A 27,687-nucleotide genomic window follows, 5' to 3' on the forward strand; every position below is an offset into this window, starting at 1 on the left:
CCATGTCTTAAGATCTTCCTGCATAAAAGGACAACTTCTGTCACTGCCCAAAATGACAATAATAAACATTGCTCTAGTAAGAGCTGAGAGGCTAAAAATTACTGAAAGAGATGCATGGTATACATGTAGTCCAAATTTCTTATGCTCTAAAGTCCTCTGCAAAGCAGCTACAGTGACAAAGCTGACTGTTGCTTCTAGAAATGGGCAGACGCCAAAGTCTTTGGTATCTCTATCAGAGAAACAGGATACAAAATCACCTCTGAAAAGAAGTCCATATTTGGCAGGAAAAGTGGCTGTCTCCAACCTGTACTAGAAACAGGAGCCCTCTGCATAGGACTTATGTCTACAGAAAGGCTTGTCATTACAGTAATATTCACTTTTTTCCTTAATGAAAGTGATGCATGTAAAACTCGGAAAGCAGACAGAAATATACAGTTAGGAACCTATTCTCACCTCCGTACAGAGGGCATCAGTCTGCCTTCCTGACAAAGCTCACAATCTTCCAGCAGAAGCTGGAGGTTCACTGTTTTGAATGAGTTTCTTAGTTCACCTTTCATTTTTTCCCTAGCAAGAATACACTCTTGCCAACACCTGAATTGATTTATATTGGGATACACAGGATTTCTCACTGCAGAAACCTGGTTCAGAATACTTTTTTTTTTTAAGTGCTTCCTGTTCGAGGTACACAGAGCTACTGCTCCATCATTTTGTATTGGTTCTCACAGTAGTCCTAAGTCTACAAAACCTTCCTGCCTAGGAAACCATCCTCTCTCCCACCTTCATGCAACGGTTGTATATAGCTGGTATACACAGGTACAGAATGGCACATGCTAAAGCAAGTCCTTCAAAGTCTCTTAAAGAGAAACTGCAGCTGGAACTTCAGGGCTTTTCATATGCGTAAAAAGTTGAAATAAGCTTAAAAAGAAACATACAGGCTGTGTGGTGTGCACCAACTGCAGTATTCATGAAAACAAAACGCAAAAGCTTTTATCTGTTTTTCAGTCTTCAAACAAGTATTTGCTATAGTTGGTAAGTCAGTTCAGTTAAGTTGAAAATACATCCTTTTACATTTACAGACTTCATCCTAGAAACTGGAAGCCAAGCAGTAACTTAACATTACAAAATACACTAATTAAATTTTAAAAATACTGCTCTAGTAGGTTAGGAAACAGACATGGAACAACAAAGATGTCACTTACTCCCAGCAACATTGTGTAAATTCAAAGAACACAAACACTACACATCATTGCTTTCTATTACCCAACTTCAATAACTTTAATATCCCATTTGAAGTGCTCCTGTAGCATTGTATGATGGCTTTGGAATCCCATTATAATTACTACGGATTTGTCAAAATGTTTTGGAAGCCTTTTACTGGCATCAGCCCAGTGATTTGAAAACCCTTCTAATTATCGCTACAGTCACCCTATACATGCATATATTTCACTATGTAATTACCAAATTAAATAGGTTCTTAAATTTATTTCGCTCCTCTCCACCCCAAGCTGTAAAGACTGCAGTGTGAAATTCAAGGAAGATGCCAATTACTTTGAATTATCTACTTGTTTCCACAATTACATATCTTACTAGCGAATAAAAACTATTCAGAAAAGAACCTCCGCTCAACAGACAGTAGAAATCACAAGCTATTTATTTTGTGTTGGCATGGTAGTTATAGGAGCTAGAGTTGTGAGCCCATGTCGAAATAACTATTGGCTTTGTGGATGTTTCAAACTCCAGAGCAGCCATAGCATGACTCCTCTTGACCTCAGAGGTTGTGTAACATAGCATCTACTGCAGACTGGGGGGGTTTCTGTACAGATAGGATGGAAGAGGCCAAAAAGTTGCGCTGGTTGTACTAACCTGCATGGGGAGGATTTTCATCAAGGCTATTGGCAGTTTTATCTCTCTTTTCTTAAAAAATGTTAGAAAGAATGTGAAATTAAAATAATTAAAAAACCCAATACTGTACTAAAAGCAATTATCTTGAGGCTGCATCGTGTTGAACATGGTTTTGCATCTTAATATTCTCCAAGACAACTGGATCCTTCTTCTTTAACACTTCTGTACTAGCTGGACTTAGACCTGGGGTATATATTTACTCAGACCTCTTTTCCATGCAGCTCTTCCATACAACCTCCCTTTCTGCTTAGCCAGCCGTGGCTTCCCAGCATCAGCTTACCTGTCGTGTGCTCACGCCACAACCCCCAAGTTCCTTCATACCAAAACAGATGGGGAAGAAGCTTTAATTCAGAGGATAACAGACAGATGCTGACAGGCAATAAAAGTCTTAAACACAGGGAAATAAATTTTTTGCCCACATAAAAAGTATCATATTCCCATACAAAGATTTAAGCTGCTAGCTCAAATAACTCATCGTTTCCAAGTGGAGAGGTTTTTTTCTTATTTATATCATAAATATTATCCAATTTTAAAAATCTATTAAAAAACCTTTAAAACTTAGAGAAGGTGTAATTTTTTTGTCTTGGTTATTACGCTGTTTGCAATCTGACTTACTCCTATTAAGAAGCTGTAACTACCATCTGTATTCTTCTACACAGTGTGAAACTACATAAGATCAGAGTCTAAGTTATTCAAATACTAAAAAATCAGGCATTTGACTAGGCTATTTCAGAAACAAAAGTTAAGTTTATCTTACTTCTTTTGAAGGATTCATTGGTAGCGTAAAGATTGTTTTCCAATATGACCAGACGAACAGCATGAAAAATATGTGGTAAGCAACCAGGCACACAACTAAAATCAAAAAGGAACAGAATTAATACAAACAGACCAGTGATATTATAGTACTTACAAACGGATGCTGTACGTATCACAGATAGTTACTCTAACAGATGTAAATACATAGGCTCTGCAAAAGCTTTGCAACAAAAATACTGCACTGCAACTTTACATGAGACAGATACAGACTGTGTGGGGAAAGTCATGATACAGGCTACATATATTACAAAAGTTTGAGGGGAACGGTTAATAGTCTAATTATTAGAGTCCCATAATTATTTAGCAAGCGCTGTCCCTTTATGCATTTGTCAAATCCTATTTAACTGATGCCTCTCTGCTTTCTAGCTTTATAAACCATGTAGGGAGACTGCTAGCCATGCAAAAAAACCCAAACAAAACCCAAACAAAACCCAAAAAACCCTAAAAGCCCCCAAAAGGAAGTACAGCCACCTAAACAACGACTAGAGTGGGGGACTCTGAGTGGATATGCGTATGATACCTTAGCAGGAACCATAACCAGTTAATTCATTTTGCTAGATTTTTAGGAGGGAGGGCAGCAGGGTGGTTTTTAAAAACCTGAAGGTTCTTTGAATTCAAATGTTCATTCACTACTTCATATTCTTCGCAGCCAGTGATTTATTCTTAGATTTTCTTAATAGATGCCAGTCAGCGTTTACCACGCTGAGTTGTTTTACTAGAATACAAAAGGTAACATTAACTTTTCCAAAGAGCCTGCCATGGATGGATAGGTGTTTCCATTTAAAAGCTGTCACTGTACTAAGCAATTTGCTACAGTAAATAATAGTAAATCCAAAACTTGTATCCTCTGATTAACTTGCTCTAATGCACAAGAAAGTATTTCCTTGGATTCTTCTTCCTTGGGCAGAGAAGCAGCAAATAAAGGACAGCTAGGACAGTAACAGTGGAAAATATTATTTCCCTGCTGTACAGATGAACTCAGATCATACAGAGCTCAAGGTTATATGGAAGCTACACGGTCAAATAGTCTTTATACAACTTCTATAAATTCACAAGATTGTCAAAAAACATAAAAGGAAACTTGTGTACTTTCACTGCACAATCTGAAATATTGCCCTCGTATGCTTAGCCCAAGTTTTTATATATGTAATACTATTCAGTGCTAGAGAATTTTTCATAAGACATGCATGACGATGTGTATAAATGCAGGAACAGTAGCCCAGCATGTTCTTGTTTTTTGTAATTTTGCCTCAAAAGTAACGCTGAATAAGTGTTTCTGGTATTGAAGTTTGTTTACTCAAAACAGCAGCAACACAGTAAATATTTATTCTTACTCACTAGGCAGTTAAAAAATAATAAACAAAAGCTAACAAAATCTGAGGAGCAACACTGTACAAATCTTTTGGTATGACAGGGGAAAAGAGCCATATGCCATGTCTGTAAACTAAAAAAAAAATCTCATCAGTTTAAGTGACAGAACTGGACTCCACATCAAGCACAATACACTAAATGACCATTTTGTTATTGCACAAGCATCTGGCAGGAACAGTCCACATTTTTATCAGAGCATTTCTAACAACTCTAAAAAACCCTGATTTACTCAAACAAAATCAGTATTTTTTTAAACAACAGTATATTCATGGCATAAAGTGAGGGCAAGGTAGGGCAAGTTACATCAGTTCTGTACACCAGGTGTTTACTAATTTGCCTCTATACTTTATTGCTGTGAGAATAACAGTCTCTGTGATTGATAAGAAAATTCCTTTTTCATACATTTAAAAAAAAAAAATGTATGGACGAAGTGGGGGGGGGGGAGGGAAACAATGTACTGGAGGAAGACAAAATTTTAGCCTGAAGACATTATCCCAAGCTTCCCCTTTGAAGTCTGCACAAGACTTAAGCTCTTCTTGTTTGCTCTTGCACCTCAGTTCTCCAGCCTGGCCCAGGTCCTGACCAGTCCCTTCTTCCAGGTTACCTACCCACCCGTTTCCCTGCACTGCAATGGAGACCCTGGGCTACCCAGCTGCTCCACTGGGTCTGTGGGTGTTGAGAGTCCAACATAAGCACCTCAATTCCCTTGATACAGAAATAGAAGAGCTGTTCGCAGCTCCCTGGGCAGAAATCCTTCTCTTTTACACTTTTTCTGAAAGAAAACCCAAATGGCATATCCCTTGCTTGAAGGCAACCCATTTAAAAACAGCTAGCATAGCTAGAGTTGCCTGGAAATTTGCAGGAACCTGTAATAGGGTTGAGCCCCATTTGCCCAGTTTTCACCCCTGAAAACACTTAGGGCAGAAGTACAGTCAGGGTAAATTTCTCTTGACTGGCTGTAGCTCACCAAGGCTTTGAGCAGCTAAAAATAAAGAAATTTAATGATGTTCCCCAACGCATTTTGCTGATAATTCTAATGTTCTTTGTGAGCAATGCCTAACAACACACTTGTCTCCCCCACACACAGTATGGAGCAGCAAGAAACTGAAATTATTTCAAAGTCTGCAGGTGCTGAAGTTTGCAGATAACACTTACGCACTCACATGGGGAGAGAGATCACTGAACTGAAAAAAGTTTTCCAAGCAACTGTTTCTTAATTGGCAAACACTTTTTCTAAGTGAGGGAGTCACCAATGACTTAATAAAACCTGCTGGAATTATACAAACATATAAAGCATTCAGTTTGCTTCCTAACCCCCAACCCGTTCCTCCAAAAGCTCTGCAGCCCCACACTTCACACTTCCATGTTGTGCTGTAGTATTAAAATAGCATCTGGAAAAGCAATCTAAAAATGCTACAGCCTCAGGGTAGGAACTCTAATGACAGCTAATCAGGCAGTTTTATTATCTTCTGAAAAGGTTATGTATCTGAAGGATTCTGTTTTTTCAAAGACTAAAAAGAAACTAAAAAGAAGCTAAAAAGAAACTGCAGAAAAAATTCGCCTCCCATTTAAGCATGTCACACTCTGCACAAACACCTTGCTCATCTTTAGGAGTCCTAGTTTTGCAACAGCTTTCCTTGTTACGAATAAAAATGTTTAAAAACTTCAGAAAGCCAGTAACAGTAAAAAGTTCTAATTTTTCTCATCTCTATTTGGAATGGCTAAAGCAATATTCAGGAACAGCAGGATAATAAAAGGAGCTGAGGAACACAAAAAAATACACTTATTTAAAACAGGTTAGATCTGTATCTCAATTCTACTAGTAAATTACTATACTACCCTAACATATGAATTCTACTTATAAACAGCTAATAAAAATCTTACCTTTTTCTCCAATATTTGTCATTGTCACTGAAAAATGAGAAAAAAGGAAAGAGTAAAAATGATGTTTAAATAGCAAATGATGCAACTGAGTATTTTAAACTTTTGTTTTTCAACCAAAGAGGGAAGACTAATCATCAAACAATACAAGCATAAGGCCACACACTATCAAGCTCTTATGCTGTGTACATCACAAGAGTAGGCAGACAATGCCGATTGCTTATAAGGTTTTCTGGCTCCCATTCCCAGGCTCAGTTCCTGAGAACTAGCACCTCCATCTATCTGAAGTTGCCCAAGTTTAACCCAAGAAAAGCCACCTCTGAAGAACAGTTATTTCTTTAACTGTGGTTGTACAGGTTTTACTGTTTATGTATGTTCTGTTCTTGAGGTGGAGGTGTCAGACTCCAGAACTAGTTTTGCCAGCAATACTCAGTGATACCTTAGATCTCCAAGGCATAAAAATTGCAAGTAGACAAAAGCTGCATTTCCTTTAAGAAATTGCCCACCGATTACAGGATCCGGGGATAGTAAGAGAGTGAGAAAGGCACAAGTATGTCAGGCATGGAGAGGAGTACACAGGTATCATGTATCAGTCACCACATTTATGAAAAAGAATAAATCTTTTTCTTACACCTATACTCCACTTTCAGTCACATTACTTTTAAAAAATAACCACCCCACAATAGGTATCTCAGATCAGAAACTCCTAAGTAATCAAAACCTCATAGTGTTCTTCCCTTTCCACCCAAACCACTCCACCACACATTTATCCCTCTCAATTAAGCAGTCTACAAACTGTAGTATACTGGCACCAACAAGTGCGAGTGAGAGGACAGTAGCTATACGGATCTCTCACCCGCTCTTGTTTTCCTAACAAAAATGGCCGCAGAAGGCTGGTCTTCAAACAGCAGGCACAAGGCAACTCCTACTGAAAGGCCAAGCAGCCATGCCATCCTACTTTGATGTATTAAAAACAGGCTTGTTGATACAGTGAAAGTCACTATTTAAATGTATCTTGCGCAATGCAAGGATGTACCATGGAGCCAGTGCTGCTCAACACCTTAACTAATGCTCTGGAAGAGTGAACACTCATCAAGTTTACAGATGACACCACCCTGGGGACACTAGCTGGTATGCTTGTGTGCAGGACTGCCATCCAGAGGGACCCAGGCAGGCTGGAGGAATGGGCCACCAGGACCCTTATGAAATTCAGCGAGGACAAAGGCAAAGTCCTGCACCTGTAAAGACACAGCCCCCTGCAACGATACAGCCTGGGGACGGCTGGGCTGCAGCAGCTCTGTGGAAGAGGCCATGGGGGTGCTGGTGGGCAGCGAGCTGAACATGAGCCCAGCAGCATCTGGGCAGCAGAGAGGACCAGCAGCCTCATGGGCTGCATTAGCAGGGGCGTGGCTGGTCAGTCAAGGGAAGGGATTATCCCCCTCTACGCGGCACTCGGATCACATCCAGAACATTGCCCCCAGCTTTGGGCTCCCCGATACTACAAAGACACAAGTCCAGGGGAGACCAACCAAGCTGGTAGGGACCGGATCACTCATCCTCTGAGCAGAGGCTGCATGGCCAGGGCTTGTTCAGCCTGGAGAAGACACGGCTTTGGGAGGACCTAACAGGACCTCCAGGGAGGCATTGAGGAGGTGGAACTGGGCTCTTCATAATGGTGCAGGGTGGGAGGACAAGAGCCAGTAGGTACAAGTTGAAATGAGAGGATCATATTCGATACAAGGAAAAACTTTTCCACGATGAGAACAGTCCACCAGTGGAGCAAGTTGCCCAGACATGTTGTACAGTCTCCATTTCTGGAGCTTTTCAAGACTCAACCGGATAAAGTCTTGAATAACCTGGCCTGACCCCACACCAAACCCTGCTTTGATTAGGACGTGGGACTAGATGAGCTGAGGTCCTTCTAAAACATGAATTACTCCACGACTCTATAATTATAAAATAGGCCTATTAAAATGGAGATTTGACTACAGCTCTACCAAAATGAGCATCTACCTTACCTGAGGGAAAACAGTAAGTAACCATGTTTATAAAGTTCTTCCTGAAAATCAGAAAGACATCACAGAAGTTGCATAAGCCACTATAAAGAAAACTCTATTCTGACCTCAGTTTTCTAGTTCAGCTAAGAGAAATCTTTCGAGTTTGATAAGCTAAATATTCATCTAGACAACTGCTATAGAGAAGCTGAGGGAACATGTATACACATCTGACTCTGAGGAGCAGAGATGGTGCAGTACAATAATGCACAAGAACTGTAAAACTGTAAGTAAACAGTCATCCACCAGAAAAAAAACAAAAGACATCTTTAGAGCTGGTGTGGAATTTAAAAGTGCTGGAGCTCTCAGATTAGGTCAAACTAGCCACTACTCAAATTCTAATTTTCTTTCTCCACTTGGTATGGCCAGCAAGGTGTGCAGAAATTTTGCCAGCCTTCTTGGAATAACTACTCTCTGCTAATTCAAAAGCCACAGCCAAGCATACATTGCAGAATCACCAGTTTCAAACTAAAATCTACTTAACCAACCTTTCACAATGATTTGTGGTATTCTTCTCTCTTAACAAGGGAATGGCATAGAACATTACTGTGAAAGCAGTTGTCATCTTTCCCCCCCCTTAACCTTGGATAAAATGTATTAGTTAATGTGTTTGAGACTTTTAATTTTTCCACACGTCTGCAAGTAAAGGACCAATACAACTAATAAATCCAAATTTAATAATTTCTACCTGACTGCATGCAAGCCTACAGCTTTTCAAAATTTCTGTCCACCTCCAGGATGAAATGCACTCTTCAGAGTCCGCACCTCTCAGTGGACAATCTTTTCAGCTTTTGCGGTATCTGGCTTGGAAGCCAAATGTTCCCGACAGTCAGGAGCTGCAGACCACGAAGGCTAAAACATAAGTGCCCAAAGATGTCCAGTTAATCCCAGCAGAGTGAAACCAGGGTTTTTTTGATACATCTTGTAATTTTAATCTCTTTTACCAGCTGAGTATAACTCAAGAGTTATTTCGTACACTGCTGAGTTGCAACCACTGTGAGAGACCCGAGTAGAAGAGGCAAGGCTGAAGAGAGATGCCAGTATCTTCAATCTTACCACCTTTTTTCTCCACACTTACTGCAAGTGGTGTTTACAAGGAGACCGCGCTGCTAAACAAACATCCCCTCAGATGGTGACACAGAGGAATACACAAGATATCCAATAACCTGCAGCTTTTCACAAAGTGAAGTACTATTCCTTCTGCTTATGCCTTTTTAAATCACCTTTGATGAGCGCTCCCTGAAGGAGGTATAATGTGTGGGAAAGTAATGGACAGGCATCCACAATACCACAGGACCAGGGAGGAAATTGGGTCTTTTTTGGTTTGGTTGTTTTTTTTGTTTGGTTGGTTTTTTTTCACAAATGTGGCAGAATTAACCAGCAGGGGAAAAGAAAAGCCAAAACAAACAAACAAAAAAATCAAACTCTCTCTCAAATTTCTCTTAAAAATAAAACTTCCTCTATTTGTAGAATGACCATGATACAAAGACTTCTTAGGGTAACCACAAGTTGCTTATAATTCTAAAATCACACTATTTAGTACATGGAAAATAATTTTCTGACATGAAAAAACCCTCTAATTTTGGATTTGATCAAATAAACATTTGCTATTTTCCCCACCTTCTGAACAGCACACGATATATTTATTTAAACTGAATTTTATGTTTTTCAGTAGATTCAGAGATACAGCTTTGCTATATTATTCAATAGTATTTGATCACATAGTCTTCCGTGAATCATTCATACCAGCCTTTCTGGCAGTTTTCTCGTTTCTCTTCCAGGGAGTTATATTCAATGCTGGTAGTGCCCAGAAAAGTAGGTCAGACTGTCATTAATAAATATCAGCTTAAATGCTGCAAATTCACTTACTGGTAGTCAAATAGCATACAAATAATAAGAGTAAAAAGCATTTATGTCTACAATGACTAAAATAAACACCAAGGACACACCAATCCCAACCGTTAAGCAATCTCTACAATCTGGGAGAAAACAGGGTAAAACCCTTTAAGAGAGGAATAGAATGACACTCCCCTATATTCAGAGACAGAGATAATTATAAAAGCATGACCTGTCTTCAAGAAGTCATTAAAAAGTTACAGCTCTGTTCGCCTGAGACACTGCAAGGGCCAATTTCATTAAGAATCAGCCTTCCACTGCTAAAGCATCAGGATGCCATTTACAGTTCAGTACTAGCAGACTATCACATAATTAGAGCCTCTCTGTTTCATTACACAGCTTGCAGACGGTGCTCATCAGAATTAGGGATCAGGCTGGGACGCATGCAGGACTTCGGCCAACGTAGATGCCAATTTCCTGAGCCAGAAACATCGTTCCCTGCTTGCCCTGAGTGACAGGCAGCCAGAAACAGGAACAGCACATTCAGTAGTCAATGCTGCTAAACAGCCTGCGCTTGCAAAAAAACAACAGTGACTGAGGACAGAAAGTTGTGTTAAAAAAGATAGAAAAAAGTCCAGGATGGAAAGGACACCCAGTGAAGCCTGGGGAATTCATCCCATACTTGCTGGTAGCCTTCCTCACTGGGAGAAAGCCATGCAGCATTAGGAATGGTGCCTTGGCAAGCAAAGAGGCACCACGGTATCTCAAAACTGCCTGCTACAACTCCCTTACCAACCTAGTTTGCCAAGAAGAGAAGCCACATTGCTAGGCACCTTGCACTGGGTCAGACCTCAATTCAGTGATAGAAATGGATTTCCCATTTCTTGAACTATGGCTCATTTTTCCCAGAAATCTTTATTCTCACTCAACCCATGTAAAAATTAAGTAAGCATCTGTCTCCATGTAGCTAGAGACATGACAAGACACATTGCCACCACAAAACTCAAAAGATTTTAGAAGATAAAAGTCACGTAAAAAATTTGCATTGGTTTTCTAACACTAAATTTTGCTTGACTGCTAAACCCAAAATCAAAGTTCCTGAACAGTAAATGTGATGGTTAGATGAAAAAAACCAAAACCAAAACTGGAGAAAGCAATTAACTTTTAAAAGCTTTGATGGAAGCTGATCTACAAAATTTTGCTTCCATATTTTATGTACATTCTTTAAATATTTAAAACTTTGGAATGCAAAAGTAAGATACATCTGATTCAGAGACTCTGCAGCCACATCTATAAATAGCTGTTTCTCTCAAACTTTTATACAGTTTAACATCTTGGATCTGATTCACAAAACTAAGTATGTATTTTATCTTTATAGCATATCTGAAGCTGTAAAACACTGATCTATAGATGCAGTTTAACTCAGCTCTCTGTACACATAAAAGTGTTTTATAGTTGTGACAAGTGTTCTATCCTTGTCTGCAACAGTCCTTTAGAAAAAAATCAGTGCTTGCAATAAAAACTACCTCTTTGCTAGACAGAGCAGCGATTTACATTGATTCAGAGTGACAAGGTGGAGACTTTGCCACCAGCACTTCGCTTCAGGAAAAAAGTAACAGAAATATTTCTGGGAGATGTAAGGTTGGCATAAGTAGTCATCAATAACCCATACATTTGGATTTGACAGTGCTTGTGAATGTTTCGGTAAATTCATTTTAACCCTGTGCCCATCAAACTACATCACCACCCACCTACCCAACCCAGCAGCAAGCTGCTATTTGGTACCTCTTTAGGTAAGGTCACAAAACCACTGCTTTTGAATTGAGTATGCCTAAGAATTGATCTAATCTTTCTTCTTCACAAACTTCCCATTTACTTTCCAAGTCACAAGGACTAACTGAAGAGTGGAGAGTACTTCTAGAGAAGTTGTATGACCAGATCCTTTTCAGAAAACAGAGTACACCCTGACAAGAGCGTCTATTCAAGCTGTTATATATCAAGCAGTGTTAAATCTTTAACTGAAAACACAATCTTATCTAGTAATTACATCTTCACCATAGACCTTATGCTTTCCACTTAAAGCCATCCTTTAAATTTCAAGGCAAAAAACCTATAGGTAGTACACTAGGCACTACACAGAAAGATTAGCAGTCATCCTTAAAACACAGACTTCAACTCCATTTCAGAAGTAGAGAATGGCAGCTGTCTTTGAAAGTCTGAAAGAATGCAAATGAAATTTGAGAAATGGCCAGGAGTCCTGCTGGCTAAAATTCAGAAGCCAATTTTACTTCAGCTGCCAGTTTTGAAACTTTTCTAAAAGTAACCAGGGATCTCAGAAGAGGAAAAAATGCAGTGTTTGCAAAACACAAGATAAAAATACAAATTTGCTTTGACCAAAATCCTTTGCTACCTTAGCAGCCAATGTACAGATGGGGTATTTAACTGGTATTTGACAACAGCCAACTGCAATGTTAGAACACACTAGTATTTCTGTAGCCAAATGTAAGCTGTAGATGATTACAAGATAGGAGCAGCAAGTACCACGAATCCTTTGATCCATTTGGAAAACATACTAGGCAAAGAGCTCAAATCCAGCTGACCAAATCTTGGGCCTCACCTTTTTTCTCCTCCCCGCCCCTTTTTTTTCTCCTATCAGCTTCTATCTCCATATTTTCTGCTGCTTCTGATCCCCTGGTGACAGTGCCATGCCTACAGGGCACATATTAATTCTGCCTCTAAACTGTGATGAATTAAGCAGCTTTTTATCCTGCTATAATTCCATTCCACTGATGTTACACAGAGTCAAAAACCTCAATTCAGCACTAATCAATCTGATCCTCCAGCAATAATCTTTCACGATCATTAACATCTTTAGCAGCTGGATGTCATTCCACATTTTTCTCTTCCATACTGAAGGTAGCGGTGGACAGTCACATATTCTACTCCAAAAACAAAGATGCAGTTTATGAGCTCTCCCGACTGTGCTGTGAATGCCTTGTTGTCTTCAACTGTGCTGAAGTCACTTACTCTTTTCCAAATCAGGCAAATCACTCACCAGGCGGGAATATTTCCTCCCTTTCCCCTCACTCACGTAGTCAGGAAATGCATATTGCTCATTTCTATGTTTCACAGCAAATCTATTTTCCTTCTTCAAAATTACAAATTCAAGCTACATTTTCAGATAGGATTCCCCGAGCAAGCACATTATCCTTAGAATTAAAATCAGTGACAGGTAAAAATGGATCAAAACTGAACATACACAACCAATTTGTATTTATTGGATAGCCCTTTCATCAGCACAGTTGGTATTTTCACTAAAAACATTTGTCACAGCACCATCAAATTTTCACATTTCCTTCTTACATGCAACTCCAAATCACGAACTGGCAGGAAACCAAACCAAACACCAAAAAGGATCTCAACATCCGAGTTTGCCAAGAACATATCTGACAAACAACTGCCAGAACCAGTGCAAATAACAATTGGTTCTGCCTTACCCAAAGCATGAAGCGGATAACTAGTCTAAGTAAGTGCCTTATGTTTCTACTAACCCGAATCAGAGATACACATAAGAAGCAAGACAAGAGAAAAAATATTTTCTTTCATATGCAGAGTTTACTGAATGCAATGTATATTTTCAGAAAAAAGTGAAATTTTGAAATTGCAAAAAACATTCAAAATACTACATTTGAAATACTTTCTCATTACTAAAAGCTCAAATAAACAACTTACAACTGTGCAAAGACCTCGCTAAGTCCTGCTGCACAGCGGTTAACATTGTTCCCTCTGCATTGTCATCAGCATCAATGACAGTAAGCTGCAATAAAATAAGCAGCTAAATATGTCCTCTTTAGCAGTTAGTGCTGCAGGAATAAAAGATGCACTGAGTAGACAGGCTGGCTTCAAAACGCTGAAATGCTTACAGTCTGTTTCTGCCGTTGGCTTTCATTCTCAGAGTTGTTAGCTATTCCTTCTGTTGTTTACACTAAATATTCATTAGTAAGACAAGACATAAGTTTATTTTATCTTAATATGCCAAAAACGAGAGAAAACATCCAGATATAGATAAAAGATGGAAATAGCAGAAGACGCGAACAACTATTACGGTGAGCCAGGCAGAATGGGGAAGGAGGGGTGGGGTGGGCAACAGCAACAACAAAAAAAATCACCTTTGTCCAGAGAAAGGAATTCAGTAAAAGATATTTTAGCAAAGCCCCAGGATTCCCTCTTCCTCCCCTCCCATTGCAGGCCTTTTCCTTTGAGTGGTTCTCAAGGAATTATGGTATCACAGTTTATAGTTTGAAGCAAATTTCAGGCATGCCATCTCCTTAAGAGGTACCTGCTTTCAGGTAAGCTAAAACCCAATCTTCCTCCGTTACACAGAATTACACAGAAGAAAACATACAGTAGGTCACTCAAATAGTAGCACCCGAATCAAGCCTACTGTACTGTGCAAGCACCACGGGGCTGTGTACGTTAGGACAGATGTTAACTATAGGGTCACTTTCCCCTGACACACCCTTGCCCTCCTCGTGCCAGCTGACACCTCCCCTTTCCAGGCTCGCTCCGTCAACTTCTCCCACAACCTCCCAGACAACTCGCTTCCTTGCGCCGGAGGTAGACACGTCAGCTCTCTTCTCGTGAGGGCACAGCAACTCAAGTCCCAATTTCTAGTTGAAGAGCAGCATTTAAAACTAACAGATTTGAATGTCGTTAGTGAAAAAAAAGATGTAAAAAGCCCACCTCCAATATAGGAATCACACCAAGTCTTGACACCTCCCTCCAAAACAGAGGTGCTAGGCCTGGCAATCATTTTTTGCTTAATGTCTCAACTGCTCAGCCAAGCATCTGTGGGACAAAAATTTTATCACAGTCTTCTGTTAAGAAAAAAAAAAAAAAAAAAGGAAATCCAAAATTAGGTACCAGACTGCTGAGATTTTCAACATGAACAGCTGAAGTCTGGCAAAGTTATACAGGCATATAAATGCACTCAGCTTGTGCTGGGTATTTTCCCCACACCGCTGTTCCTTACGCAGGTGCTAAACGACCAACCGTCACTACGAACCTCACCTCCAGCAGAGGGGAAAGGGGAGACAACAGCTAATTTGTATTCCTTTGTGCCATTATTATAATACTGTTCATGAAACATCAGCCTGCTGTACATTAACCTCTAAAATTGAAAGATTAAATTGGTTTCGACAAGATATACTGCAACAGAAACTGAAGTTAATTCAAGGGAGCCTAGCGAGCTGGTCATTTAATAAATCCTTCTGGCTCGACTACTCAAATTCACACAAATATTCAGAGCACAGCCAGCCTCCGGTACGTGATTTATTATTCACCTAAGGCTCAGAAGAGCCCAGGTGCACGGTCGGGACGACTTCTGAACGAACTGCAGGCTGCCCGTGCCAGCGGCGCACCAAGAAGTTGTGACGCCCAGGCATTTTCGAGGGGACTGACGAGTGGCACGGGGAGACTCGGGGATCTTCCGTCACCTGTTCCACTCGGGGATCTTCCGTCACCCGTTCCCGCTGCCGCATCAGCTGACGGGAGACCCTGGTTTTATACACGCACATACCCGTCCGTGCGCTGTCACGCAGCGGGAGGGAAACAAAGGGAGGGCTAACTTCGCTCACGCCGCCTGCGCCGGCCGTCTCCGGGTCCCAGGCTGAGGGCTGGGGTGTCACAGGCCACGCACGCCACGGAGGAAAGCTCACGCCCGTGAACCGCCCCGTGCGGCCGGCTGCCTCCTCGCGTGGAAGGGGAAACTACGCGCCACCAGCTCGCGGCGGGGGGGACGGGACGCCAGGCGGCGCGGAGGCCCAGCGCGACCCCGGCCGCCGCCTGGGGGGGACTCGGGGGTCGCTGCGCCAGCCTCCAGCCCGCCCAGCCCAGCCCAGCCCGTCGCCGGCCGCATGCGGCGGCGCGGCCCCGGCCCCGGCCCCGGTCCCGGTCCCTGCCTCTGCCCCGGCCCCGGCCCCGGCCCCGGCCCGGCCCGGCCCGCGGGCGTGGCGGCGGCGGCCAGGGGCGGCTCCGGCGCCGACAAACAAGAAACAACGCCGCCACCGCCCCCCGGCCCCGGCCCGGCGGCGGGAGCCCGGCGGCGCTCGCCCACCAGGGGCGGCGGCGGCGCCCACGCCCGTCCCGCGGGAGCCCGTCGACGCCCCCCGCCCGCCCTCCGCGGCGGCACTCACGCAGGCAGAGCTGGGTGACATAGGCGTAGTAGGACCAGCAGAGGATGCTGGAGATGAAGAGCACCGGCACCCAGTAGAGCAGCCGCTGGCAGCGCCGCCGCACGCCGCCCCAAGCGCCCGCCGCCCCGGCTGGCGGCGGCGGCGGCGGTGCCGCCATCTTCCCGCACCGCATCCCGGCCGCTCGCTCCGGGGGCCCGGGCCCCGGCCGCGCACCCCGCCGGAGCCCGCCCCGGTCCCTCCCTCCCGCGCTGACAGGGCTCTCCGGCAGGGCCGCTCCTCCCACCGCCCGCCGCTCCCCCCGGGCAGGGCAGGGCAGGGGCAGGGCGGGGGGTAGCGCCGCCCCAGGGGCCGCAGCGTCCCCTCGGGGCGCGGCGGGGCCCGGCCGCCCCGGGGCTGGCGGGGAAGGGGACGTTCCCGCTGCCTCCCGTGGGCGGTAACGGGAAGCGCTCCCTTCAAGTTGGGGGCCGGGCCGCGGAGCAGCTCAGCTCCTTACCGAAAGAGTTACGTTCCTCGGGCATCCGGCACGTGCAGGAGCCTTTGGGTGTTACGTGGCTGGAGGCGCCCGTGACGCCTCCCCCCGTTGAACTCCCGGTGCCCAGCCCAGCTTCCTCCGGCTTTTCCCCCTCTGGAACAGGGGTGGTGATACTGAACTGCCCTTGGAAATACTTTAAAACACTTGGTTAGGAAACGTGCAGCCTCGAGTGCAGATCATGTTTCGGAGCGACATACAACGACCAACAAGTGTTGCAGGCTGCCGCGCCACGGCGAGCGCGAGGCTGCGGGAGGCCGCGGCGGCCGGCCCTGCGCTGGGTGGGTGTTCGGCCAAGGGAAGGTGGCCCAGGGTTGTGCTGACTCACTCTTTCCCGAAAAGGCTTTACGTTACGGCCATCGTAATGAAACGCTTGTGAAATGTCATAGTAAACCCAGACTGCGTTGCAGTATGCGCACCCGAATTGTTGCTGAATTATCGTTCCAGAATTAGAAATGCCGAGCACGGCCCATAGTATTTCTGCAATCTGCTAGAGCCTCTCAGAGCATCGGCAGCGCGGTAGGTAGGAAAGAGCTGGCTGATGAAAATGTGTTTGGACTTGGAAAAGAGGCTTGTGTAATGTCTCACATGGGAGACTACGCATGAAGCTAAGTAATCACAACCTGGAAGGCATACAAGTGCCATTGATTAGGAAACAGGCTGTGAGAGAGAAAAAAAAATAGAGAAAATACGACAAAAACAGTAGTAGGTGTGCTGCCAGGTTTCAGAGTATGAAACGGAGTCGCTAGCATGTTTATCGAAGAAACGGAGTCGCTAGCATGTTTATTGAAGAGACAGAAAAAGAAGTTGACCATATGGCTGCAGTGTTTTTATGTAATGCAAAATCATGCGCCCCTCGTTATTGTAAGGTTAGGCTGAGGAATTCCGGTTAGCCACGGTGAAGCGGGTGAATGAGCCATACAGAATGATGTATTGAGAGGAATATTACACATCCGATGGCAGTAAATTATCTTTGCCTATTCAAGAAAAAGGCTCGTGTATCATTGTGACTGGCTCAGTGAAACCATCTCTGCAATGTATAGGTATTATAGAAGAGACATGAACAAGATTTGCCTTGACAGATTAGAATATAATAACTTAAGAAAAGATTCTGCATAATGGGGAATTACATATTATACATTAAAAAGGCAGAGGTACAGTGAATGGTACTGAAAAACTAGATTTGATATTCCTACATAGTGTATTTCACAAAACAAGAGGAAAGGGACCAAAACCAACATGACATAGACGATAAAACCACTTTATTTTACCTGTCATTAATTATGCAAGTCATCACTGAGGCCAACATTTTAATAGAACATTTAAAGGATTTGACTTCAGTATGTTTAATGAATTCATCCATCATTATTCAAAACAGATTTTAAAAGTATAAGGAACAAAATTACCACCACTGGAAGGCATACCCCATGCTTTACTGGCAAAAGTTAAAAGAAATGAAGGCAATCTAATTCATTTGATGGCTTTTCACACTTATCTGGAAATACCTGCCAGTGACCTCTCTCTGGTACACAGGATCATGCAGCGACTGTGTTGTGTGTTTCCAGGAACACGTGGCTGTACCATGCGAAGTCAGCAGCTGGGAACTGTCTGCATAAGGGTGAATGAGTTTTTGCATTGTACTTGGGGGCTATGAAAAGCTTTCTCCTATAAACCATTTTAAAATGCTGGGTGTGATATGGGGCTTATTAACAACAACACATGCCCGGGAAAAAGGGTCAACAGTAGAGAAAACTTTTAAACCTAGTAATTCTTTGAAATAATAGTTATTATACAAAATTATGTATATAGAGAAGTGGCAGTTTGCCAGAGATGTGGGAATAAAATGATGATGTGTTACAAAAACCTCAGATTATATCATACAATTTCTGGTCAGAGGCTTTTTATTACCCCTTCATGGAAATGGGCTTCTGTAGTCCAGCTTTTTAACTTTTCCATGGCCACTACCACCCTCTTCTCACTGCTCAAATTTCACAATAATCAGAATTTTCTTATTTAGTATGCTAATAATTACATTAATAATAATTATTATAGCATACTCTTTACTGGAGCTCCAAAATCATGGTCATTCTGGTTCAAAATTAGCCCATTTAGTGAAATAAACAGGCAAACCTCACTTTAATTCAGTTAGGACAAAAAAGCCTGCCTTAACTGATACTCCCAGTTACCTTGGAGCATCCTTTGGTCAGAGAGCTGTAAAGAATCCCTCTCTTGTGCCCTCGTGCTTGTGGCCTCTCTCCATGGACCTGGGCTCTCTAGCTCTCCTTCATGCCCATGGTTCCTTTCTGTTCCCTCCATGACTCTCATCACTCTCCAGATGGGTCATGAGAGACCTTTTCTTCTGTGTCTTTCCTCCTCCTCCTCCTCCCTCTGTGGTACGACCTGCAGAAATTTTAGGTAGCAGCAGAACAACTCAAGAGCGAGCATATTCAAAGGAGCATTGCGTTACGGCAGAAGTAAATCCTGGGATAATCTAAACCATTAGGTATTCATGGACAGATTTCCCAAGTGACTGTACTCAGGCAGCCTCTCTCTACAATGAGAGAAGTTGCTTGGGGCACAGTTTATTGATGCTTGTGTGAAATGTTCACACGGAAAAGATAGAGGAAACGAAGGTAATTTACTGGCTTTTCTTCCTGTCAGGAGCTGGGCTGAGGGTGACTGGGACTTGAGGAGGAGGATTGAGTGTTTGGCAAATCAAAACAAAATGTTCTTGTCATAAGTGGTACCACTCAGCTTTTCCCCTCAGGCAAGGTATATGCAAGGTATTGCTGGTGGATTTTTTTAAAAAGTGTCTCTTCTGGCATACATTTCTAACATTACCATGTCTGACTGTTCTCTGTATCAGGTTGTGCGACCTAGGCAGCGTGAAGGGATGTTACAAGAAGGGGCTGCCACCCGCAGCTCTTGGGCCAGGCATCCCGCCTGGCCACTGGAGCCCAGCCCGAGGACAGCACCTACGTATAGGACTCACACGAGTACCAACAGCAGTCACCTTCTCCCCTTCGACTGTCAGGGCTAAGATTCACTAGAGAAAGCACACCCCCCACCACCACTCTCTGTGTTCACAAGCACCTGCGCAGTTGCAGATCCCCGAGTACCGGCACAGCCTCCCTGGCTGATGCCCCTGCCCGGATCCCAGGCCCTCTTACCTGCTCCACGGTCCCTGACTCGCCGCCTGGTCCAGCTTGGTGCTCACTGCATTTTGACAAGGTCCTCATCCAGCTGATCTTGCTGAAAGAAGCATCCTCCCGCTCCATATACCCTTACATAGTCTGGCTGACCAGGGCTGTTCCCTGCTGTTGTCCCCGTGAGTGTTGCTCGGTTGGGTTTGTGCCTCCGTATGTTTGGCTTCCCCCCTTCTCCTTGTCATCCTACTTGACGCGGTCCTTGATCAGATGACGTTAACGAAGCAGGTGCTCTCTCCTTCCACATGTGCTGACAGCTAGATTGCGGCTGGGTTTAGATACAGAAGTGGAGAGTGGAAATAGTGCCTGTTTCTGAAGATTAAGTCACCTTGGTACCCAAGCATGCAGTCCTAATTAAAAACTACTCCTGTGCAAGTCGTCCATCTAGAGCAACCAGTAGTAGGTTTGTACATGGCTGATGAAGTTACACAGACATCCTGAATGTATTTTATTAAGACGTGATAAACAATTCCTGGTAATCAATCTCATAAAGTAATGGTGGCAAAATAGAAGGAAATTTCAAGCGAGGGAAGATATTTAATATACGGCAGAGAAAAATTATCTGTTATTGAAAATTTAGCAGAGAGAGTCTCTTCAGAGCTCAGTTTTTTACCAGTTTGAAAGGTCATAAAATTTCAAAACAATAAGAATACAAAAGTAAAATGAGCCACAAAAGAAACAAAAGTGATTATGTAAATTAAGTGTTCTCATTAATGTATACGTGATTTGAATACCCCAGTACTGCAGTAAGAGAGCATTTGTCAAGGAATTACGTTAGCATTCATTTATGCTCCTGTGGATTTAGTATGCAAGGCTGGCCATAGGTGTTCACATTTACTGTCCATTCATAGGTCACGATGAGTAGCTGGAAATACCATATGCGTATCTAGCTCATTACATTTCAGCTATAAAATTACACTGAACTCTTAAGACTACCATTACAATTGAGTGTGGAAAAATAAGACTTCATATTATTAGGTCATTTTAAGATGTCATGGATTTACTGTGCTAGAACTGTTTGAAAATTATAAAGCATGATTAATTTTATAATCTCATAATAAGTTCCTGATGATTTTAAGCACAGTATTTGGTCAATTAAAAACTCCCAAACTAAGTGTATGCAGAATACAGTGAATGGTAAATAAACACACAAGCAAAATGCTCTCAATTTAAGAAGTATTTTTCAGAGAATCTGACTAGGAACTTACAGCTTATAGACTCTGAACATCTCCTCCTCTATGTAAGCAATCCGACATGGTGGAATACTGTCTCCCCCACCACGTGTCTCACATATTCAGTGGAGCAGCAAGAGGAGGGACAATAGGACAGGAGTATAAATTTTTGCCTTCACACAAGTGCAGTACACAGACCAGCAGCTAGAAGCAGGAATACACATAGACACAGACATACAGACACGTGCCACTAATTAGGTGAACCCGTGGCTCTACAGGGATGCTCTCTGACCTTCACGACAGCGACCGCGCCGCTCGCTTCTCTCCAGAGTGTTTGGGTGCTGGCCCACACTTACCGCACATAGAAAAAGAAATCTCTCTGCAACGTCTCTGGCATAAGATATCACTTAGGAAATGTATGTTGCATCCCAGCTGGAGTCAGGTACCATCTGTGTACAGTTCGTGGCTCCCAGCTACATGAAAACAAGCAGCTTAGTAGCCTCTCCAGTCTCAATCTAGCTGTCAGGTATATTTGAATTGAAGGGCTGGCCCAGATGTATTCATCCTCTTGCTCTCCCTTCATCCTAGCTAGGTACTTAATTATTCGCAACTGTTTGGATACCCAAACCCAACTGTTGTCATATGATTTTTTAAAATTTTATCTTATTTTTTTACTTTTCCACAATGTGGAAATTTGCCTGGTTCTCCACAGGAGAGGCTCATCTAGCTCCTTTTCAAGTGATGAAGTCCTTGCTGGAATTTCTTGATTGCTACCCCTGAATTGATACAATACTATATTTGTCAGTCTTCCTTCAGGGAAGTTGTTTAAAGTCATACTTGGGCTTATTATCCACCCACTCTTCTGTCACGTCAGCAGTAATTTTTTCATTGCATTGTTTTTTCCCAGATGTATTCATCTTGGAGTTTTCATTCCCCTGCCGCTTCCCCTTTTGCCACTGAAGGTGGGAAAAATGGGAAAAATTTAAACCAGTTGTACTGTACATGTCTCTACGTAGGCAAAAATCACGACCCCTAGAGTGGAAAGCCCCTAAAGAGCTGTATGTAAGAAACCTTATCCCATCTAGTGACATCCCATGCTGTGTGCACTGATCCAGTGGTTTCTGCCCTTTGGAGTAGAAGCTACGTGCCTTAATGGTTGACTCCAAAAGCAGGCATCTAAATGTAAAACTCTCAGTCTGACAGACTCTTTTATTTTTAGATCAGGCAATTTAAACCCACTTTTACACAGCTAATGCCCTGAAATGCCTTGACAGGGCTGAGCCGTTCAGTACCTTGGTCACACATCCAGGTTTGCTCATTGTCCAGGGATGAGATACCTGCCCACGTTCACACTTTCTGTTGCCAGGGATCCTCAGAATATGTCTCTGCACAAAGTCCAGTGACAGACACAATTTCTTTCTTTCCACTTCCTATGGAAGTGTTTTAACTGCCAGTCTGTAAGCCAGTTTTGGCAATTTGTCCACTGTCCTTATGAAATGATACAGAAAAGGACACAAGATTCACAGGACCAGAGAAAGTCAATGCTTTGGCAACCTCTCAGGGCATTTACCCAACACAGGGACTTCTGGATTCCAGTCCCTGCTCCTCATACTGGGTTTTGTCATGCGGTTTGCAAGCGCAATGGCATGTTATTCTCTTTACAAGTTATGTTATCTCTGGCAAGAAGCATAATTTGATAGCAACTACCACAGCAGCTCAAGTCTCTGAATCCAGACTGCCATTATCCTGCTCTTCATCTCTGCTTCAGGCAATGTATTTCCACTCCCTCTCATATGCTGTCCCCAGCACTTTTGTAACTGGGAGCTGTTTCAGTTGAATCACATATATACGTACATGTGCGGTATGTTTTTTTTTTCTGTGTTAATTCCTAACTGAGCCATCTCACCCCCTTGTCACACACGTGCTACTGGCCACGAAAGATGTGCATGAGAATGCACAGCTCCCAGGAGCAACATCTTACCACATCCCTATACTCAGTACTGCCTGGTTAACTAGTTTAGCTAGTTTGCCGATTTAAAATAGATCTCGTGCAATCGTCTGCATGGATCCCTTAAGAGACCCTAGGTGACTAACTTCAGGCTCCGTATTTTACTGCAGAGATTTGAGTACTTGAAAGTTTATTTTTACAGCACTACACTCTTTTGAATCTAGGTTGTAGCTTCTGAATCCGGGTTAGAGTGAGTTAGAGTTCCTTGTTTCAAACCAGACCTTACAACCTCAGGCAAAGCACCCGAACCCAATTCACCGTACAAACAGTTATTAAAAAATCATGGCTTATGGGTATGGCTGCTTAAAAAGGAGAAGGATTATACATTTGTTGTCAGAAGAAAACTGTAAATGAAAAGTTACTTGCAATGGATAGCTATGAAACAGGAACTGGAAAAGCTCCTGTGCAATGATATTAATTTCATGTCATTTATTTTTAAATTCAGGTGGACATATAAATAGGTAACTCAGCTCTGTGTACTTTTTAAAAAATCCCAGGAGTAATAGTTTATTTGCTTACATTGAATAAACAGCAACATATTACTATGTTGCTGTTTCTATGAATGTTTATATATATAAAATTAGGTATTTTACATTAAAATTTTCAAGTGGGTACTAGTATTTTTACGGAACGCTCCTAGCTAATAATAATGTTCCTCTGTGGGAGGAATTTATAAGTCAGACTAGTGGTAAAAATTAACATTACCCATTCAAGATTAAAGCACACCCCCATGTATTTAATTGTGTGTCTAAGAAAAAGAACATAATATATTTAAGGGCACCATCTGCTGACAGGCTCAGGGTGCCAAATGCTTTCATGGATTTTCATATATAGGGAAAAATACTGTCAGCTCAAACCTCACATATATTAGAAAATATTCATATTAGTTTGGGCTTGATTTTAAGGGGAGTTCAGATTTGGTATTGTTACAAATTAGTTTTGTTTCAGATTCATTTTTGACTAGTGAGCTTTTGGTCTGATTCTTTTCCTTCTGCAAGTATTAGTCTGGAGTTCTTTTGCTAGAAACTGTCTTGAAAGTGTCCTCAGTGGGACAAGACAGCAAGACACATCATTACATAAAGAATATTATGCAACGTTGAATCAAAGTGAAAAATTCCTCGTCATTTTTTTTCCCATTTTATTTCAATGCATCCTTATCCTGATATTTAGGTAGAAAAGAAGAGATCAAATAACTATAGAAACCAGGCAGTATGACCAAAAATCTGCTGTAAGTCACTGTTAAATAGTGTTTCTTTTTCTTCAGTCTGATAACTTTCTATGTCATACAACACAAGAATCAACAGTGGAAGTAATTTATATTGACTTACTGCCAAAATGCGCAAGGAGGGAAACCGCCAGTGTGATCTTAAACGTCAGAAGAAGATTAGCAGGGAGCAGCTTGCAGTACAGCGTATTTTGCTGGGAACTAGGAATTTGTCAGAGCTCAGACAAAAGTTAGTTAGTAACACAAAGCTACCCAAAGCTGTAGGTTTAATAGTTAGCATTTTATCACCATTTACAGCTGGTCTGGGCATCAGTGGGCAGTTCCTGAGCATCCACTGAATATCTATCTTCTTACATTATTATAGGTTTCTTAACTTACAGAAGAGAACAAGTGCTGTTTTTACAAAAAGCCTTCATCTACACAACTTTTCACATAATTTAATTGCAGCATACAAATTTTCTCTGCTGCCAGGAATTTGACAGATTTTGAGCAAGGTTTTATTGCGCACAGTGACTGCTGCCTATCCACGGGGTGCCTCTATAGCAGATGGCATGTCCCATTACCCTGCTTTGTTTTCACCTGTCTGTCCTTGCACTTCCAGCTCTTTTACACAGAATTCTGTGGCAGAAAAGCAAAGCTATCTAAAGAAATGGCCAGAAGAAGCAAAAAAGTCAATTTGTTTGTGATGGTGAGATGCTCTAATCCAAAGCACTTGTACATTCATGTTAAGCAAAAAAAGATTTTTTTATGACAAAAGAATTTGAATGATATACACGGCAAAGAAAATTAGTTTCAAGTGCATTTATTTTGAAATAAGAATATTATATGCATATATTCATATTTATATTAAATAACTTACTATTAAACATGAGAAAAAAAATACTCTTAAAAAGTAATCTGACACTTTCACATTCTATTATATATTAAGTGACTATAGTTAGGAAATATATAGAAAAACGATAAAATTGTCTCAAGCCAGCCGTAAAAGCAAAGTGCACAATTGCCTAGGGCAGTGGAGAAGCACAATGATGCCAGCGCTGCTGCTTCCTCCAAGGGGAGGATCACTGTGAGCGGGCAGTAGGGAACGCAGAGGAAGGACGGGAACCCCTTCAGTAACTCCCTATCCCTTCTTCCCATTTTTGTTCTTCATCACTGAAGTAGCAAATTGGGTTTTGCGTGTGCTGACAAGAAGCAGTGAGACAGTTCTCCGTATCAAGACGATACACTGAATACAATTAATTCCCTAAACGATCACACAGGGATTGCAGGTTATCCATGTTCCGTTGTGTCTTTACCCCAATCTATTTGGTTGTTCTTGTTGTCAGTAGTTTAAGGACACCAAGGTGGAAATTTGGTAAATGTTTATCATGAAATATTGACCAAAGTAGCATCCTTCAAAAGCTTTCTGAACTGGCTTTTTCTCAGATAAAAGCCACAGCTAGCACATTTTTTTCCTAAGATTCCCAGAGTGGAATTTCTTAAAAAACATCTTCCTTTTCATTTTGTTTTGACTTTTAGCAGAGATAGGATTTCTTAACTTAGGTGTACTTACACAGATGCTATACATCTTTTCTATTCACATGTGATGTAAGATGGTATTTGAGCAATATGTGCACTAAATACAATTTTGAGAAGTTTGCTTACAAGTATTTGGAGTAACAGAAGATTTAAAACCATTACTTTGGTTCTATTTTACTTGTCACACTCCACCAAATATTTGCCTTTATTTATTGATATTAGTTTTAGTGTGTGTGTATTCAGCTGGAAATATTTCAAGGCACAGATTGTTCCTAAATAGATACAGACTTATTTCATGTCCAGTGAACCTTTTCAAGAAGGATATGAGAAGTATATGTTCGTGTTTGTTTGGGTTTAATTCACACCACCTAACAATCATCTTGAAAGGGAGTAAGGAAAAACGCTGCTGCTGAATAGCAAAGAAAAAATGTGGAGAATATGAAAACCAAATGTAACAGCGTCCTTACCACTGTTTCAGTAACATCTAAACCTACAGGGCATGAAAGTTCATGGTGGCTACTGATTGCCTGTAGTCTCCATAAACTTTGTAAGGCCTAATTTATGTCTAATGCTTGATGCGTAATATTCAAATAATATTACTTAGTGAGTGTTGCTCTGTACTGCTGCATGCATTCATGTTTTGTTTTGCTTTTTTGTTTGACACAAACACAAGTTATTTATCTATTTTTCAGATACTGCATTCCAGAGTAGCAAATTAAACAACTAGAATTTCTACTCAGTGCCACATCTTACTTCATATAAAAGTGCACTATTCACAAGAAACACATGAAGTTTTACTCTACCAGAAATGTATCAGTGAATTTATATGTATGGCAATAAAATTTATAATAAATATTACAAACTGTGTGTTACTTAATGTGAATTTGAACATTTTGACTTTTCTTCAACATACTGCTCATATGACATATTAAAATCTGTACTATTTTTTTAAAGGATACATTAATAAACGTAATAGTAAGACTTGGAGAATCTGAACATTATAGTCCATACAGTACCTTTCCTAGGTAAATACCTATCATTCACATTATAACCATAACAGCTTTACTCTTTTTAAAGTAAAACAGCTTTGTTAGCTTCTAAGAATTTAATTTGTACATTCAACTCGTATATAACTGTTATGCTACTTAGCGTATTCTCATTCCCCATTTAGCACAAACTTTTGATAGTGCTCTTCTGAAAGCAAATTCACAGTCTAAGCTGATGTGTGGTAATTTCTCTTCATTGCCGAAACGTTTGCCTACCCAGGTGTAAAACTTATTTTTGTTTTCTTTTAAAAGACAAACATATCTCAAAATAATAAAAAAGAATGTATTCTTAAAAAAAAAAGACTTCTGCCAATCAGGTGACAGTTTGTCGTTTAAATAAAATACATACTTAAAAGCGTTTGTAAGAGTTGATGGTCATTACTTTAGGTGGAAAAGAAGTCCTGTGTTTTCTACTGCAGCTGGAAGATTCATGATTCACCTGGATTAGTTTGTTCTTCATTAAGAATTCATAGGAATAAATAGTTCTAGCCAGCGCAGATAATCCTTCTTTCTTCCTTTATCTCAGCATATCTCGTCTCCGAAATTGCTTCCATAGATCTCTGAGATGTTCACTGGTTACAGTCATCACACAAGAGTAATATTCCTTCCAACCATACTTCGGAGTCTCCTGTGAAAAGTGAAAAACATACGATTGGAAAAAGATATCGTTCACTAAATTCCTTAATGTTAAATTAAATTTGACTCACACTCATACAAACTAGATATATGTTTTAATATTAAAATCATGAAAGATCAAATACTTCTATGGCTCAGAAGTACTTCTGTAAAATGAGGGTTATAGATCCATACACAGGTTAAGTATTCAGAATGCATCCTCACCTCACAGCACACAGTTAGCATTCAACAAATAGCCTATGTATATTAAAAGCTGTAAGAAAGGATTTTGTCTTTATTCAGGTATGTCCTGC

The 27,687-nt window shown here is 41.6% G+C and overlaps 2 protein-coding genes across 4 annotated transcripts in view; both read right to left on the minus strand.

The window, feature by feature from the left end:
- The window catches only part of ZDHHC2 (zDHHC palmitoyltransferase 2), a gene marked incomplete at its 5' end in the record, with an annotated part of 37,924 nt that extends 18,063 nt beyond the window's left edge, over positions 1-19,861 (minus strand). Inside the window, 5 exons of the mRNA XM_082315899.1 lie at positions 2,660-2,754; positions 5,974-6,000; positions 16,055-16,447; positions 16,548-16,704; positions 19,754-19,861. Of these exons, the coding sequence (XP_082172025.1) occupies positions 2,660-2,754; positions 5,974-6,000; positions 16,055-16,447; positions 16,548-16,704; positions 19,754-19,861 (780 nt within the window). The remainder of the gene's footprint in view (positions 1-2,659; positions 2,755-5,973; positions 6,001-16,054; positions 16,448-16,547; positions 16,705-19,753) is intronic.
- Positions 19,862-25,080: 5,219 nt separating this feature from the next.
- Positions 25,081-27,687, minus strand: part of MICU3 (mitochondrial calcium uptake family member 3) — a gene marked incomplete at its 5' end in the record, with an annotated part of 60,041 nt that continues 57,434 nt past the window's right edge. For all 3 annotated transcript variants that reach the window (XM_082315078.1, XM_082315077.1, XM_082315076.1), the window contains one exon: positions 25,081-27,386. In XM_082315078.1, the coding sequence (XP_082171204.1) occupies positions 27,276-27,386 (111 nt within the window). In that variant the 3' untranslated portion in view covers positions 25,081-27,275. The remainder of the gene's footprint in view (positions 27,387-27,687) is intronic.

Source organism: Platalea leucorodia (genome assembly GCF_965183815.1).
Source record: "Platalea leucorodia genome assembly, chromosome: 6".
NCBI lineage: Eukaryota > Metazoa > Chordata > Aves > Pelecaniformes > Threskiornithidae > Platalea > Platalea leucorodia.